General features: G+C 49.5%; 2 protein-coding genes across 2 annotated transcripts; both read left to right on the top strand.

Moving 5' to 3' along the window:
• Positions 1–1365: 1365 nt before the first annotated feature.
• Positions 1366–8470, top strand: TTC24 (tetratricopeptide repeat domain 24). Its single transcript, XM_077156762.1, has 13 exons — positions 1366–1482; positions 1997–2101; positions 2594–3288; positions 3435–3638; positions 4184–4312; positions 4447–4559; positions 4933–5031; positions 5157–5265; positions 6092–6232; positions 6569–6829; positions 7068–7164; positions 7325–7480; positions 7562–8470. Exons 2-13 carry the CDS (start codon positions 2094–2096, stop codon positions 7641–7643), a joined length of 2094 nt encoding a protein of 697 aa, XP_077012877.1. The 5' UTR covers positions 1366–1482; positions 1997–2093; the 3' UTR covers positions 7644–8470.
• Positions 8471–11424: 2954 nt separating this feature from the next.
• Positions 11425–16606, top strand: NAXE (NAD(P)HX epimerase). Its single transcript, XM_077156492.1, has 6 exons — positions 11425–11667; positions 11791–11899; positions 12080–12190; positions 12274–12387; positions 15828–15975; positions 16286–16606. The coding sequence occupies exons 1-6, from the start codon at positions 11486–11488 to the stop codon at positions 16486–16488; spliced, it is 867 nt and encodes a 288-aa protein (XP_077012607.1). The 5' UTR covers positions 11425–11485; the 3' UTR covers positions 16489–16606.
• The last annotated feature ends 148 nt before the right edge of the window (positions 16607–16754 follow it).

Genomic DNA, 16754 nt, shown 5'->3' on the forward strand with positions numbered 1-16754 from the left:
TTGGGGAAATATGAGTTTAGCTTGGACCAATAAAATCTAGAGGTACACATTTAGAAATATATTGGTTCATAGTTGCTGTTAAAATCAGAGGAATGGATGAAATATTCTTGGAAGAGTAAATAGAGTAAAAAGAAGAAAGAGCAAAGGACAGAGTGCTGGGAGAAGACTAGCATTTCGGAGGTAGATGAGGATGAAGAGACTGAGAAGGAATTGTCAGAGAGGGAGAAAGAGCCAGGACACAGTAGGTCATGAAAGTCAAGGGAGAAGAGAGCTGCAAGGATATGGAAAAAAAAAAGATTCAGAAATGACCTGGATCATTGGGAGGTCATTGGGGACCTTGATGAGAGCAGTTTCAGTTCCTTCCCTTTCCCCAAGCAATCTATGCTCAAGGGATCATCCTTTATCCTTAAAGGAAAATTGCAGAATGAACCACAGTCTGAGCTGTGTCCTTGGCCCTGACTGGGCTGGGATAGAATTGTGCAGGCCCAGCCCGTGGGCAGAAGCTGCAGGCAGCTGAGTGAAGCTGCCTCAGGCATGGACACCATCTGCGGTCCCCAGCACGACGCCTGCACACAGCAGGCTCACAGCAAAGACTGCAGAACACATGGTGAGCCCAACTGCTTCCTCATAATTTTGTTCCTGATAAAGACCTCTCTGCTTGAAAGAGGCCTTTCCCCTGGTAAGTGAGGACATTTGCCTTCTGATGCAGGCCACCCTTGATGAGTTAGGGCAGTGGGTGCTCATTGTCCTGGGGCCTGCTGTCCTCTCGCTAAGTAAAACTTGGAGGTTGCAGATCAGTGGAGCTGGGAAAAGGAGTCCGGGGGCAGGGAGGCTCTTCTGATCTCTGGGCCTTTCTAAACATCAACCTTTCACCCTGTTCCCAATGTGAAACTACCAACAGTCATGTGTGTGTGTGTGTGTGTGTGTGTGTGTGTGTGTGTGTGTGCGTTACTTCATTTCTGGGGCAGCCTGAGCCCAATTAAAGCTATCAAGAGTATAGTGGAAGGGACTCTAGGCTGGTTAGCCTAGAATCAGGAGACCTGGGGTCTAACCCCAGCTGTGTGACTGCTGTGTGACCTTAGGCAAGTCATACTCACCCTCTGAGCCTCAGTCCCTTCCCCTGTGAAAGGAGGGATTGGGCTAGATGATCTCTGAGGTTGTAACCAGTAATTTGATTTGTAACCAGAATCAAACCCATGATGCTTTGATTCATTCCATGAAGTTAGGGACTTGAGGGATAAGTCCACAAGGGAGGTGGTACGGAAGTACAGGAAGGGCAAAGAAACCCCGGTGCCTCTGTGCCCAAGCACAGGGTTCAGCGGTCATATTGGACACCTGAGCTGTCAATCAAAGATTTCCCCAGAAGTGGAAGGCAGTACCTGGTTGTCTGGTAACCCCAGGGGCTGTGAGCTAGGAGGAAGGAAGGTAATCCAAGCCAGAGAGACCATTCTAGAAAGCCTGCTGCAGAGAGGACCAAAGGAGGTATGGTGTCCTGCGGCAGGGGGCCCTAAGACTGGGTGGGGGGAGTCAAGAATGCCCTGGAGATGGGGGCCTTGAAGACGCAGCATTCCTGGGTGTTTGAGGTGTGGGGGTAGTTTCTTTAAAAGGAGAATTCATCCCTTTGCCTGCTCCCCTCTATAAACAAGGTGGGGGCAGGGAGGAGGAGGAAGAAAAGAGGAGGGACTGAGTCCAAATGCTTGGACTTCGCACTTTGTTTCCGGTCCCTTGGGAGGAGAGGTCATGAAAAAGCTTTGCCTTTCAAGGGGAGAGACACTAACAGGATACACATGCTGATGGGATGTATGCACTTGGGTTTAAGAAGGCTCTGGAGACCATAGCAGGATGTTGGGGGGCCAGGACCAGCCATCTGACAGAATGCTGAGGATTCAGGGGAGAGAGAGGCTCTCCTTGAGAGAGGCAGTGACCCCTGCTCTCACGTGCCCAGAGTTTGGTTCCTTGCCGATTGAATAGCCTATTTGTCCTTGTGCCCCCAAAGCCTAGTCCAGCTCCAGGCACCCAGCAGGAGCTCACACAGTATTTGTTGAACTGACCTGGACTACAGCGTGAGATTGGGCCACAGGAGTACCTAGATTATGAGTGGGTGAGTATATGTGGGGGCGTGGCATGAAGGAGGTGATGGAGAGGCCCTGTGTATGCTCTGTTAATTCCTCTATTCATTAGTTCAGCCAGTAAATCTTTTTGAGGCTCTACTATGTGCCACACCCTGTAAGTTGCTCAGAATCTAGCAACTTAATCTAGAGGCAGACATGAAAGTCAACAACTCTAAACCAGTGTCATAAATACCATAAAAGACAAGGAGTGAGGGAGGCGCAGAAGGGGGCCCTTGCCTGGTTGGGGGAAGGCGGACTTTGTGAGGGAAGCTGTTATTTTAGCTGAGTCTTAAAGGAAGACAAAGAGTTAGAACACTGGAGTAAGAGTAGATATGGTGCCCAGAAGGCTAGAGGAAGTGAGGTGAGATGGCAGACAGAAATCCTGGGAACCCTGAGGGTCACACCGGGGTAGTTGTAGAGCTGGGATCCTGCTTTGGGGAAGCCAAAGCTGATAGACTGATCCCAGTGCTCCCCACTGTCAGCCCTATGTCTTCCTCCATCCCTGAGGACAGCCCCCAAGTGCCAGGATCCGAGAAGAAGAAGAAGGAAAGAGAGCGGGCCCAGCGACAGACCAGCATCCAGGCCCTCACCAGGGCTGGCTGTGGGGCCCTGCGGGCGGGTCAGAACCACGAGGCCTTGATCAGCTTCCAGAGGGCCTTCTTCCTTGCCTCTGAGACCCCTCGAGCCAGGGACACCCAAGTTCTCCAGGCCTGTGCCTTCAACCTGGGGGCTGCCTACCTGGAGACTGGGAACCCTGTCAGAGGCCTTGAGCTGCTCCTGCGGGCCCAGCCTGAGAAGAAGACGCAGGGCGAGTGCCATGGTAACCAGTGCTTCAATGTGGCTCTGGCCTACCATGCGCTGGGCCACCTACCTCGAGCTCTGGCCTGGTACCGCAGGGCCCTGGGCCACTACCAGCCACAGGGTGACCAGGGAGAAGCTCAAGCAAAAATGGGAGCGTGCTATCAGGCTCTGGGGCAGCCTGAGCAAGCAGCCTGTTGCCTGCAGGAAGCAAGCCAGGCCTATGCCCAGGCAGGGTGGCCCCGGGCCGCAGCCCTGGCATTGGGGGCTGCGGCGGGGTGTATGCTGAAGAGCGGGAAGCATGGGGTGAGTGAAGTGGTACAGGTACTGGAGGAGAGTCGGAGGTTTGCTGAGAGGAGCCCTGAGCACCGGCTGCTGGGTGAGGCCTTTGGGCAGAAAGGGTGTGGGATCTGAGGGCGAGGGGAGGTACTTGGAGACCCTTGGAGAGAGGGACAAGAGATGCATGATATCACAATTCCAGTTTAGTCCAACCTGCCTACCAGTGACCCTGGCCATGCCCTCTAGGGCAACTCTATAATGACCTAGGCCTGGGCTACTCCCAGCTCCAGCTGTTCCCACTGGCAGTGGAGGTCTTCCTGCAGGCTCTGCCCTTGTGCCGGGGGCCAGGAGAGGAGGCCACAGTGCTGAGAAACCTCGGGATGGCCCACAATGCGCTTGGCAATTATCAGGAAGCCCGGGAGCTTCACCAGAAGGCAGCTGATCTGCATGGTGGGTGCCAAGGGCTGAGGAGCAGGACTGGGACCGGGGAGCTAAGAGGGGCTTCTGGCAGGGGGCTCAAGGGGCTGAATGGTGGGTGGACTTTTGGGACCAGGTAGGGGATCTGGAAGCCTGAACTAATGGAGATGAGGGCTGGGGGTGCTGGAGATGGGATGGGCAGACAAGAAGGAGGGCTGTGGACCCAAAGGCTGGGGCCTGTGGGTTGAGAAGGCAGCAAAGGTCATAGGGAAGATCCCTGACTAGGACAGGAGGCCTGAAGTGGAGGCCCACCCCTCCTCTGACTGTTAACCCTTTAGCTCACTGAACTTCAGTTTCCACTGGAGTAAAAATGGGGCTATTAATTCCTTGCCTTGCCTACCTCCCAGACTGGTGGAATGGTTCCAACTAGCCAGGGGGAGGGGTCCAGACGCGAATTCAGGACTGGGAGAGGCTGGATATTGAGAGTTCAGGCCTCTGTGGTCCCCTGAAAGGGTACTGGGGAACTCTCCTGCGCTGCTGCCAAGGTCCCCTCTTGGTATGGGTGGATCTGTTGTCAGGCTCGGTGGGGCAGCGGTGGGAGCAGGGCCGGAGCTTTGGCAGTCTGGCGTTCGCACTGAGCCAGCTGGGGGACCACAAGGCTGCCAGAGACAACTACATGCATGCCCTGCAGGCTGCCCGGGATACAGGTGAGGGCAAGGGCTTTAGCAGATGGCTTGGGAGGGGGCCCCAAAGGTTGAGGACCCTTGAGGTTGGTGGGAAGGCAGATGGGGGTCAGTGGGGTGGGGGGCAATGAGAGGACCTCCAGGCTCTCCCTCCCCAGGCGACATGAAGGGGCAGTGGCAGGCCTGCGAGGGTCTGGGGGCAGCTGCAGCCCGACTAGGGCAGCATGACCAGGCCTTGGAACACTATAAGGAAGCACTGGCCCGGTCCCAGGTGAGACCCACCATTCCAGAATCTAACTTTTCCCTGCCGTCTCTCCCCCAGGAAGTTTTCTGTGGCTGATATTCGTACCTTCCCTCCTTGTCTTCTTCCCACTATTCATTCACTCATTCAGTCACTTATCAAACATACATTGGACACATCATGTGCTAGACTCCAGGGATACTATTGTGAAAAAAGAGTCAGTCTCTATCCATGAGTCTGGACAGGGGGTGGAAGGACTCTGGGAAGGGCACCGAAAAAAAAAAAAAAAAAAGAGGTGGGACAAAACCCCCTTCCCTCCTCTTCTTATTTCTTTCTTCCTTGAGCCTCAGGTGACTACAAAACCCAGGCCTTCCCCATTACCCCATTATCCTTCCTCCCCCAGAAGGAGCCAAATTCTGTACAAGAGCGGCTGGTGGCCAAACTGGCTGATGCCATGAGGACCCACTTGGCCCAGGGGGGCCTCGTCCCCATCCACACTCTGGTGAGATAACACCCAAGACAGAGACCTGGGGGTAGGGAAGGTTATGGAGCGAAGGGTGGTGTAAGTGGAGCCCATGTCCTCGGGATGCTCTGCTTGGATGCTCTGGCTGCCTTCACCTGCCCCAGGCCTGCATATGGCATAACACTTTCCCGGGGCCACCTGGAAGTGGGGAGGTGGGCGGGGAACTGTGGCACGTCTCCAACACAGGGCTGCGTCAAAGATACGGCCCGAGTGGTAACCAGCCCACTGGGTGAAGTTCAAGGGATGCAATTGGGGATTCTGCTCCTATATGCAGGAGGAGGGGAGAACAGTTTTAAGTCCCTGGCTGCAGTTCCCTATAAAGCCACAAGATGGCGATAGTGCGCCACTGGAGGACATCTCAGTCTTCCTCCCTCTCTTTTCTGGGCTCTTTCCCTCCCTTGCTCTCTGTGGGTCTCTAACGGGTCTTTCTTTCTCTGGCCCCTCAGCCCTCTCCTCCCCCTTTCCCCCTTCCCCTCAGTACACCCCTCACCGTCTCTACTTCCTAGCCTCTCTCAGATCCGTGTCTCCAACTGCCTCCTCCCTCACACTCTGAGACGCCTCCAGGAGCCTCCCAGACGAAATGAAATCATACTTTAATATTTATTATATTTATTTAATAGGTTTTATATTCTCTCAGTTTACAAAGAATAATAGGACAACATATCGTATATCTGCAAGTAAAATTAGATTAGCCTTGTATGGGCAGTGGGCTGGCTTGGGGTTCAGAAGACTTAGGGCCCATACACGGTGCATCTTTGCCCCTCGAGGTCCCCGGCAGGACAGATTGGTGGCCGGGCCCTGACGAGCCGGGGGCCCGGGTTCTACCCTGAGGCTTACTAGTGGCGACCTTAGCGGACTCAAGGGCCTCATTCTCAGAAACAAGCGCCCCACCTTGCTGTGCCTATCACTTCTCTGTCTCTCTGGGGCCACTGCGCCTCCCCGTCCCACCCCGATGGCTAGAGGGGGCGTGCGGCCACCCCCGTGCACAGCTGCGACGCCGGTTTGCGCAGATGGATTCCTTTACCCGTCTCATCCCCAGGCCCCGGCTCTGCGGAGGGCCCCGGCCCCGGCTGGCGCCTGCGGGGCGGGGACCCCAGCCCGGGTGGCGAGGCGCCCGGCGGCCGCCCAGAGCAGGTGAGGCAGCGCCGCACAGCTTCGGGCACCGGCGTGTCGGCCGCGCGTTTGGGGGCGGCGGGGGTGGGGGGCCCCTCGCCTGGAACCCCCCGGAGGGGAGCCGCTCGGCACGTCCCCCGCCTCCGCAGGTCTCCCGGCGGGAGGGAGGACGCAGCCCTGGAGCCGGCCGGCCGGGAGCCCGAGGAGGAGGAGGAGGAGGAGGAGGAGGAGGAGGAGGAGGAGGGGACGGCGCAGGCTCCCGCCGCGTCTCGGGCGCCGGGGCCCGGCCGTGAGTCCGCGTGGGCTGCCCCCGCCCCAGCCCGCACCCCCTTCCCCTCGCCGCCCGCCACACCCCGACACCCCGCTTCTTTCTCCCGCCCCCCGGGCTGACGCGGACACCTAGCGCCGGCTCCCCGGCTCCGCCCTGGCCCGGGACTCGCAGCCTCGCGCTCTTTCTGCCTGGCCCGTCTTTCCGCCTCCCCGTCCTCAGGGCGCCTCGGAGGGCTGAGGTTTGTGGAGAGGCTTCTGGCCGCTGGCACGGCGCTCTGTGCGTTTCTTGCCCGAGCTCGTAGCTCCTCGTCTCTTTCCCCAAAGTGTTTCGAACTCTGGGAGCGGAGTTCCTTGCCACTGATTGAATTGACTTGCATTCGCAGATGTCTTTTTAGTGAGTTTCCTTCCAGGTTCCGATGAATCATGCCCCCGCCTCCCCCAACCCCAGCCTTTTGTTCGCCCGTGTGTGTCTGGACACTCCCAGTGTACAGGGACTACCCCATCCCGCGACACACACACACACACGCCCTCCCTACACTCCTTGTTCTCGCAGAGCTTTCCTTTGCCTCACGGTTCATGGTGGTTCTTGGTATGGACGGGTCTGTGATGAATGTGCTTGTCTCCCTCTCCAGGCCCAGGACCCAGGGCCCGTCTCCCATTTGGAGATTCAGGCTCCCCCAGAGTGGGCTACCCTGGCATCCTGGTACCCAGTGGTCCCCAAGCCAAGAGGTGGGTCCCTGGGGGAGGAGAAGGGGCTTGCAGAATGGACAAAAGAGAAGAGGACGTAGCTTGGGATGATTTTGATGGAACATGACTACTGTGAAGGTTGAAGATGTGATCTGGTGCTTGGGGATAAAGGGCCCTGAGCCTCCATGTCTCTGCCCTTTAGAAACCTGAACAACCCTGAGCTGGCTCCGAAGGCGGGGGCTCTTCCCTGCCTCCTGCATGACCTGACTACAGGCCTCAGAGAAAGGGAAGACTCGGCAGAAAGGGAGGAAGCGAAGCTTAAGTCTCCTCCCTCTGGCACAGGAACCCCCCAGCAGAGGTAAGGGCCTGAAATGGTTGTAGAGGGCAGGGTGCTCTCCCCAGCCACCCCTACCTGCAAGGCCCTCCCTGCTTCCTTCAGGTCATCCAAGTGGCCCAGGGAAACCCACAGCAGGAAGGGACAGAGGAGACCCACCAAGTCTGGCTTCTGCACAATCATGTAACCCCCTCCGCTGGCTATACCCCTGACCTCTGCAGTAGGGCACCCAACACATACTTTTCGGGTTTCTGGGGTTCAACTCATTTGTTCAAACTCGGGCTGAACACGGAGCACAGCAGGGCCAGTGAGTCCTGGATGACAGCTTTGCATCTCAGGGGTCCTGTTTGCTCCTTCTTGGGATTTTTGGACTCAGTATGCAAAAGATAAAAGGAAAGGTGAATTGTCCCTTTTCTTTCTGGATTCCACCTCATGATTGCGAAGGCCCTTGCCAGTCCTAAAAACTGTGACTTCTTGGCCAAGTGGTTTTAGAATCACTCTCTCCAGACCTCTGTTTTCTCATAATACTACAGAAAATGAACCATAACCAACCCACACACTCAGCTCCTCTGTGAGCCATCGTGGATGGCTGGTTCAGGCCTGTCACCTATAGGACAAAGAGGCCTGTGGGACCTGCTGCTAGCAGCATCAGCAACAAGATTATGTAACAGTTATTGGTAACTTCCCACATGCCACACACTATTCTAAATGCTCCACCAGTGTTTTCTCCTTTAATCCTCACAAGTCTATAAGGCAGGTGCTACTATTATCCCCTTTCACAGATGAGGAAAAGAAGAGGTTAAGTGGCGTGTCCTGCCAGGTCACACAGCTAGTAGGGGGAGAAGCCGGGATTTGAACCTAAGCAGCAAGCACCTTCTAGAATGCCTGTGCAGTTCTGCTCCCCCAGTTAAGCCGTTTCTTTCCAAGAATCAGTTGTGTTTGATACCAAATGTATTTACGCCAGTTACATGTGTTATTGCAATCTGTAATTGAATTAAATATATAAACTGATGGAGTGTGAAAATAAGCACTGTTTCTATGAAAACTAAGTTCAATGCTTAGAAGTCTTGATGTAGGTGAGACATTTGAAAAACTGCTGACTTAGATGTGAGAGAAAACATTACTATAGGTTGGGGGAAAATCATAAAAACCTAGATGAATTCTGTACTCAGATGATTTCAAATGTGCCCTTAATTGTTTGCTCCATTTTTAAGGAAGCAAATTGGAAATTGCAGGTGATATAACTGATAAGACTTATGAAAGAAAGAAGATGAGGGACTCCATTCACTGGCCCCATCCTCCAAGGAAAGACCTTGGCTCACTTTGACACATGGCAGATGAATGTATTTTTTTTTAATTAGTTAAAATAATCCACTGTTGATCATGTTAGGTAAGAGGGATTCTGCTGTACTGTGAACTACTACACAAGATTTTGTGGAGTCATTTAAATATTTACAGAGGACCTGTATGGGCGAGGCACAGTATTAAGTGCTAGGAACACAGCTGTTAAGATTCCTTATCAAATGGACTTATTCTATAAGGTGTTCAAGAAGTACTGATTAGGATACAGATTCATCAAAGACCAATATAAAGTGCCTTTGGTATCTGTGCTGTCAGAGAGAGCAGTAACAGTGCCTTTCAACAGGAAGAATTTTATTCCTTTTTCATACAAGCAGCCCAGGCTGATGTGGTGGCTTCACAGAACTGGGGACCCGAGCAGCATGCTCTGTTGTCCTCAACACAGGATTTCCACATCATGGTCTGAATTGGCTGCTCCAGCTCCAGCATCATATCTTCATTCCAGCCAGTAAGAAGAAAAGAAGAAGCCTAGAGAGACATTCATTTTTTTTAAGGGTATGACCTGAGAGTTGTATATATCATGTCAGTTCACATCACATTGATCAGAATTTAGGGAGGCTTGAAAATGCAGCATTTAGCTGGGCAGCCATATGGCTGCATGAAACTCAGGGGTTCTGTTAGCAAAGGAAGAGAGGAGAGTGTATTTAGGGGGACAGTGGCAGCATCTCCCACACAAGAATCAGACCAACCCCATATTAACCATCACTGGCTCTACCAGTAATATCTTAAGAAAAATACTTCTCTCTGCTACTCAATTTCCTCATCTATAACAGAGAATTAAAATATTATATGAAAAAAAGTTACATGATCGACAGGATTAAATTGAAAAGCACCTGGAATTCAGAACCTGCTCCATTCATGAGCCTTTCCTAAATTGGTTTTGAAGGCATTTCCCAAAGAAAACTCCAAAATTCGAAGAGCAGCAACAAGGCGGACTAGGTCTTGGGCATCACCACCCCTTACCCAGAACAGCCCCCACTTGGTAGCTTTATAAATTCTGGCTGTGTGTGACAGATTATATTTTGTATCACTATTTTATAGCTACACCTTATCAGAATCAAGTCAGCAGGCAGTAACAATCCTTTATTTACATATTTCTGCTTTTGGGGAGGCAGTTCAGTTTAGAATAATGGTTAGGAGTGCAAACTGTAGGTCAGGCTGCTTGGATCCTATCTCTACTGACAGCTATCACTGTATCATTGGGCATGTCCTTTAACATCTTGGAGCCTCAGTTTTCTCATCTCTAAAATGGGAATAATACTAGGGTTGCTGGGAAGCTTTAATGAGATGATTCATGCAAACACCTGGCACATAGAAGTGTTCAAGAATGTTATGTTTAAGAAAGATACTCCACACAGTGCTTTAGAAATTTCAGAATCATCAAATTTATTTTCTCAAATAGACCAGTAAAGAGTCTTAACTAATATATAAAAGTGAAGCCTCTTATACTGGTGAAGTTAAAAAATAAAGTTAGCAAGGTCTTGGATAAGATTATGTAATTATAAATGTCCACTATATAACAGTTTAGATGAGTAAAACTATTTTCAACCACAAACACACCCCAACAAAAACTGGTTTTTCCCTACCATAAATACAGTCTGACACACGTTCAATTTTCCACAAAAACAGGTAAAACAAACATATCTAGAAGCCAAGGGTACATCCCATAGATGTTAAACCTCTTATAATTAAAAAAAAAGAGAATATCAGAAAAGTATTTAAAAGCAAGATGGGTTCTTAACTTTCTCAGCGAACTAGGCAGGTATTAATTTCATCATACAGAATAGGAATAAATCCAGCATAAAAAGAAAAGCTTCACTCCACCTGGATAATTATCTTTATCCTTAGTGCATTAATGGCAACTAGTTTATTATTCCCCATCCTTCTCCCTAAGCATTTAACAGAATTTATTTGCATTCTCAAAAGCACTCAAATTTAGTTTACCCTTCAAGGATTTTCATGAAATGTGACTCCCAGCCCAAGGTTTCCACACATTAACTGTGCCTTACCCAATATTTTTGAGGTCTATTATTTTCTATTTCTATAGCTATTATCCTGATAAAGGGGGATAAGGATAATGTATGGTTAGGGAAATACACAGAGCTGTCCTGGTAAACATAAATCGAGGAAGCTAATGTAGTAGGAAGGATCTTGAGTTATATAAAACACTTAGTAGTATAAATAAATAGCTGAATTTATTGAGTCCTTTGTGGCTCGTCCTACACCGACGGCTTTGCTTGCATTACTTCCCTAGGAAGGGTGTACTAATCTCCCCATTTAATAGACGAGGGTCCTGAAACCAGTAGCGCCCAAGTTCACTCGGCAATAAATGGGGGGACAGGAACCCGGGCTCTTAATTGCTTCTTTAAAACTTCCTAGAGGACCATAAGGGATTGTTATTATTCATGGGCAATCAGGAGCAAAGCAAATTATTTTGGGACATCTAGGAACGTGAGGCGATATGTAAAGGTACTTGGGCAGGTGCCGGGACGCAGCCGCACGGTGAAAAGCTAACAGAGCTCGCGCTCCTTCCACCCCAGGCCCGCTTGCGGACGCGCGCGCCCACGCAGCCGACGTAGCCAATGCAGCCGGCCCGGGGGCGGGGCGAGGCGCCGCGCATGCGCTGCGAACACAGCGGCCCGGGCCGGGGAGCGCGCGCTGTAGGGGCTGATGTCCCGGCTGCGGGCGCTTCTCGGGTTTGGGCTGCTGGTTGCTGGCTCGCGTGTCCCGCGCGTCCGGTTCCCGGCCGGCAGCTGCCGCGTAAGACCCACCTGGTGGGGTCAGCAGCGGCTGAACTCGGGAAGCCTCGGGGACCCCGGGGCCATGGCGAGCGCAGCGGTGAAGCTCCTGAGGTAGAAGCTCGGGGCCGCGGGGCTGCCTTCCTCTCGGGGGCGGGGTCTGGGGCCGCCGCGGCGGTGGCACGAGGTCTCAGGTTCTGCACGAGGGGCCAGGACCCACCAGCGTTTTTTCCTCAGCCAGGAGGAGGCCCAGGCCGTGGACGAGGAGCTATTCAACGAGTACCAGTTCAGCGTGGACCAACTCATGGAGCTGGCTGGCCTGAGCTGTGCCACAGCTATTGCCAAGGTCAGTAGCGCCACCCTCGACCCGTGCAGATGCGGCCGACAGAAGAACGGAGGAGCGAGGGAGGAATGACTGTCTAAGCCCTTGGCCAATGCACAAAGTTGGGTGGGAGGGAACAGCTGTGCTAAACCTGGGCTCTTACAGCCTAAAGACCCTCTGAATCCCTTTTTACTCTGCCCTTAGGCATATCCCCCGAATTCCATGTCCAGGAGCCTTCCTACTGTCCTGGTCATCTGTGGTCCCGGGAATAATGGAGGAGATGGTTTGGTCTGTGCTCGACACCTCAAACTGTTCGTGAGTATGTGGAGAGAGGATGTGGGAGGGGGCATGAAGATTATAGGATGTAGAGTGGAATTACCCCTTTGCTTTCCTCCTAGGGCTACCAGCCAGCCATCCATTACCCCAGAAGGCCCAATAAGCCACTCTTCACAGCGCTGGTGACCCAATGTCAGAAAATGGACATCCCCTTCCTTGACGAAATGCCCCCAGAGGTAGGAGGCTCCGGTTCAATACCTCATTTCTCCAATACCCTCTGCCTATGCTCTGCCTTTCCCTCATTTGCTTATCTTCCTAGCTAAACTATAAACTCCCAGAGAGCAGGACAGTGCCTACCCTAGAAGATGCCTAAAGGATGCTGTTTGAATATAACACGTTTAGAGCCTTCTGTTCAGTGAAGTGTGCTCCATTAGTCCCCAACATCATCTTCTTTAAAGCTTCCTTTCCGTCATCTTCTTTGGTCCTGGTCCATTCCTCTTCCCCTACCATGCAGTAAACACATTCTCTGCCCCTCTCAGGGCTGGGCTGCTTGCCTCATCCAAAACCTTTTCTCCAGATGCATGGATTGAGGAATGGGGAACTTGAGAATCTGTCCTTAAAAACAAGACAAGAAGGGCAGTGCAATAGTGGCTCAGTGGCAGAAATCTTACCTGCCATACCAGAGACCTGGGTTCAATTCCTGGAGCCTGCCCATGCCAAAAAAAAAAACCAAGAAATAAATTTAACATACTCCCAGACAAACAGAAATTAAGAGCCTGTTGCTAGTAAACCAGCCCTCCAAAAAATGCTAAAAGGAGTCCTTCAGCCTGACGTGAAAGGGCACTAGAGAGTAACTTGAGTCCAAAGAAATAATATACACTGGTAAAGTTAGCTGCATATGTAAATATGAGAGTTAGCATAACTGTATTTCTAGCCAGTAGTTCTTTTTTCTTACATTTAAAAAAGAACTACATAAAATAATGTCAATGTCAGTATATATATGTTGTATATATATATAACATATAAAGATGTAATTTGTAACAATAACAGGAGGGGTGGGGAACAGATCCACATAGGAGCAGTCTTTGTATAACAGGAAGGCAGTGATGGAGGAATTGAGCACAAAATTATGATCTAGGAAACAAATGGCAAATGGCAACCTAACTTCTTCCTTATCAATAATTACATTAGATGAAAGTCAGTTAAATTCAATTAAAAGGCAGGGATTTGTGAACAGATTAAGGAAACCACAGCAAACTATTGCTGTGTATAGGAGACTCACTTTAGAACCAAAGACACAAATGCAATGAAAGTGAAAGAATGGAAAAGGATACTCCGTACAAACATTAAGAATTCTCAGTGGGAGAATTCTTGCCTGCCATGCAGGAGACCTGGGTTTGATTCCCAGCCCATGTACTTCCCAAACAAGCAAACACATGAAAAACCAAACATAAAAATTCAGCAAATGGTACTGCAATAAGGGGATGCTCACATGGAAAAAGAATGAAATGTGACTCCTACCCATACAGCATACAAAAAAAGAAAGAAAGAACTAGAGTGGCCTTACCAATATCAGACAAGATAGACCTTAGAGCAAAAGTTGTGATAAGAGATAAAGACATTATATAGTGATAAAAGGGTTAATCCATCAAGAAGATTTAACCATTATAAAGGTACTTATCAGCAGAGTCCCAGTGTATATCAAGCAAAAATGATAGGTAAAGGGGAAAATAGCAATTGTAGTTGGAGACTTCAGCATCCAACTTTCTGTTGGATAGAACTGGACAAAAGATAAGAAGTAGAAGAGTTGAATAACATATAAAGCAGCTAGATCTAACAGAACATTGCATCCAACCACAGAAGAATGTACCTTCTCAGGTACACATAGAATATTCTAGATAGACCATGTTAGGCCACAAAATGTGTCAATAAATTTAAACAATTGAAATCACAGATTATCTCTGACCATGGTGGAATGAAATTAGAAATCAGTTGAAGGAAAATTGATAAATATGTGGAGGTTATATTAAGCAGTGCATCAAAGAAGTTAGTAAATGCTTGCAGGTTAATGGAAATGAAAACAAAACATACCAAAACCTAAGGGAATGGATATAAGTAATGCTCGGGGAAATCTAACTAGCCTACATTAAAGAGTGATCTCAAATCAATAACTTGACCTTATGTCTTGATGAGCTAAAAAAAAGAGCAAACCCAAAGCCAGCAGAAGGAAGGAGATAAAGTTCAGAGCTAAGTGAAATACAAAAATAGAATAAATGAAACAAAAAACTGATTCTTTAAAAAGATGACCAAAATTGGCAACTTTTTAGCTAGACTACAAGAACAAAAAGAAGCACAAATGTCTAAAATCAGCAATAAAATGGGAACATCACTAGTGACATTTTTAGGAATAGAAGAGGATACTGTGAACAACTGTATCCTGTCAAATTAGATAACCTAGAAGAAAGAGAGAAAATCCTAAAAACAAACTGCCAAAATTGACTTGAGAAGAATTAGAAACACTATTATAACAGATAATCAAAACCTTCCAATAACACAAGAGTCCAGGACCAGATGGCTTCATTGGTGAATCTATCATTTTAAAAAATCAGTGTTTCTCAAACTCGGCCAAAAACTAGAGAAAGGAATGCTTCCTAACTTATCCTGTAAGGCCCATATTACCCTAATAACAGAGACAGCACCAGAGAGGAAGACTATAGACCAGTGTCCTAACAAGTACACATAAAAAAATCCTCACCAAAGTGCTAGGAAACGCAATCTAGCAGCATATTAAAAGGATTACTATACACCATGACTAAATCCAATCTGAAACATATACCCAGGAGAACTGAAAAAGTCATTCACAAATATTTATAGCAGCATTTTTCACAATAGCCAAAAAGTGGAAACAACTAAGAGGTCCACTAACAATGAATAAATAAGCAAAATATGGCATATCCATACAAAGGGACATACAGCCATAAATAGGGATGATTTCCTGATAACATGCTATAACATGGAACTTTGAAAACTTATTATGTGAACTATCCAGAAAAGGTAATTCCACAGCCACTGAAAGATTAGAAGTTGTCAGGGGCTGGGAAAAGGGGTAGTGGGTGTGGATGCTTGCTGGGTATGGAGTTCCTTTTTGGGATGATGAAAATGTTCTGTAATCAGATAGTGGTGGTTGTACAACATTGAGAATGTGCTGGAAGTCACTGAATCATACAGTTTAAAATAGTTAAAATGGTGAATTTTGTGTTAAATGAATTTTACCTCAACAAAAAGAAATTATTCTTAATAAAAACAAAAACTTTTACAGGTAGATTGAGGTGCAGCAAAGGGAAATGGTTTGCCAAGTCACAGAATCAGATCATGGCAGAGTTGATACCAGAACCCAGCCTTCCTGACTCCCAGCTTTTGGCCACCCCACTGTAGCTTCCCCAGTGGCAGGCAGGCACTCAGAACAGAGTGTGTCTGGTCTTAGCTTGACCTGACTCAGGGAGCAGCTCATGCTTATTCCAGGTGTCAGAATGCCCTCGGAATGAAAGGTAAAACTGTACTTAGGCCTCTGTGAATGTTTTCAGTGTGTGGGTAAAGAGGACAGCCCTCTCCAAATTAAGGGCTCTTTGTGCAGCTGATGTCTCTAACATGCTTTCCTTTTCCTGCCCCACCACAGCCTGTGCTGATTGATGAGCTGTATGATCTGGTGGTGGATGCCATCTTTGGCTTCAGCTTCAAGGGTGATGTTCGGGAGCCATTTCGGAGTATCCTGAGTGTCCTGAGTGGACTCACTGTACCTATTGCCAGTATCGACATTCCCTCAGGTGCTGGGCCCGAAAGAGGTGGGAGGGATCAAGGCCCTGCTCTCTTTAAGGCAGGTATCTAGAGGTCCTGATTCTTGACCCAAAGGCCCAACATAATTTGAGTCTGGAGGGGTAAGACATGACTTTATGGAACCTACATCAGGGCTGGGAAGCAAAGAACTCAGGAGCACCCTTTCCACATTGAGTCCATGGACACTAAAGCCCCAGAATTCCTGGAGCTCCTAAGACAGGAGTTGGTCTGGTGGGGGTCAAGGGGGCTGGACATCTGTGGCCCTTTACACATGCGTCCTGAATACCTCCTTCTTTTCAGGATGGGATGTGGAAAAGGGAAATTCTGAAGGGATCCAGCCAGACTTGCTCATCTCCCTGACAGCACCCAAGAAGTCTGCAATCCATTTTACTGGTCGCTACCACTACCTGGGGGGCCGTTTTGTGCCACCTGCTCTGGAAAAGAAGTACCAGCTGAACCTACCATCCTACCCTGACACTGAGTGTGTATATCGTCTGCAGTAATGGAAGGTGGGTGGGCATTCTTCCCAATAAAGATTACTCCCTGTCTCCCAGAATGGCAGAGTCCTGGGAGCTCTTTTGGCAATAAATGTTAACAGGTGGCTGGAGCCAGAGGGCAACACCTGGGCTACTGTGTGAGCTCTCTGGGGGTGGGGGTACAGAACAGGAAGAAAGGTTGATATGGCATTTGGGGGCAATGAAAATTTGACTGTTAGATGTTGAAATGGGCCTCCAAGGCAAGTGTGCTCTCCTGTGTACACAGTGATTCT

The sequence above is a fragment of the Tamandua tetradactyla genome, chromosome 4, assembly GCF_023851605.1.
Source record: "Tamandua tetradactyla isolate mTamTet1 chromosome 4, mTamTet1.pri, whole genome shotgun sequence".
In the NCBI taxonomy this organism is placed as follows: Eukaryota; Metazoa; Chordata; class Mammalia; order Pilosa; family Myrmecophagidae; genus Tamandua; species Tamandua tetradactyla.

Coding starts and splice junctions, on each gene's coding strand:
- TTC24 (XM_077156762.1), top strand. Junction 3,289..3,434: donor CCCTGAGCACCGGCTGCTGG/GTGAGGCCTTTG, acceptor CATGCCCTCTAG/GGCAACTCTATAATGACCTA. Junction 5,266..6,091: donor TCAAAGATACGGCCCGAGTG/GTAACCAGCCCA, acceptor TCTCATCCCCAG/GCCCCGGCTCTGCGGAGGGC.
- NAXE (XM_077156492.1), top strand. CDS start 11,486: ATGTCCCGGCTGCGGGCGCTTCTCGGGTTTGGGCTGCTGGTTGCTGGC. Junction 11,900..12,079: donor GTGCCACAGCTATTGCCAAG/GTCAGTAGCGCC, acceptor CTCTGCCCTTAG/GCATATCCCCCGAATTCCAT. Junction 15,976..16,285: donor CAGTATCGACATTCCCTCAG/GTGCTGGGCCCG, acceptor CCTTCTTTTCAG/GATGGGATGTGGAAAAGGGA.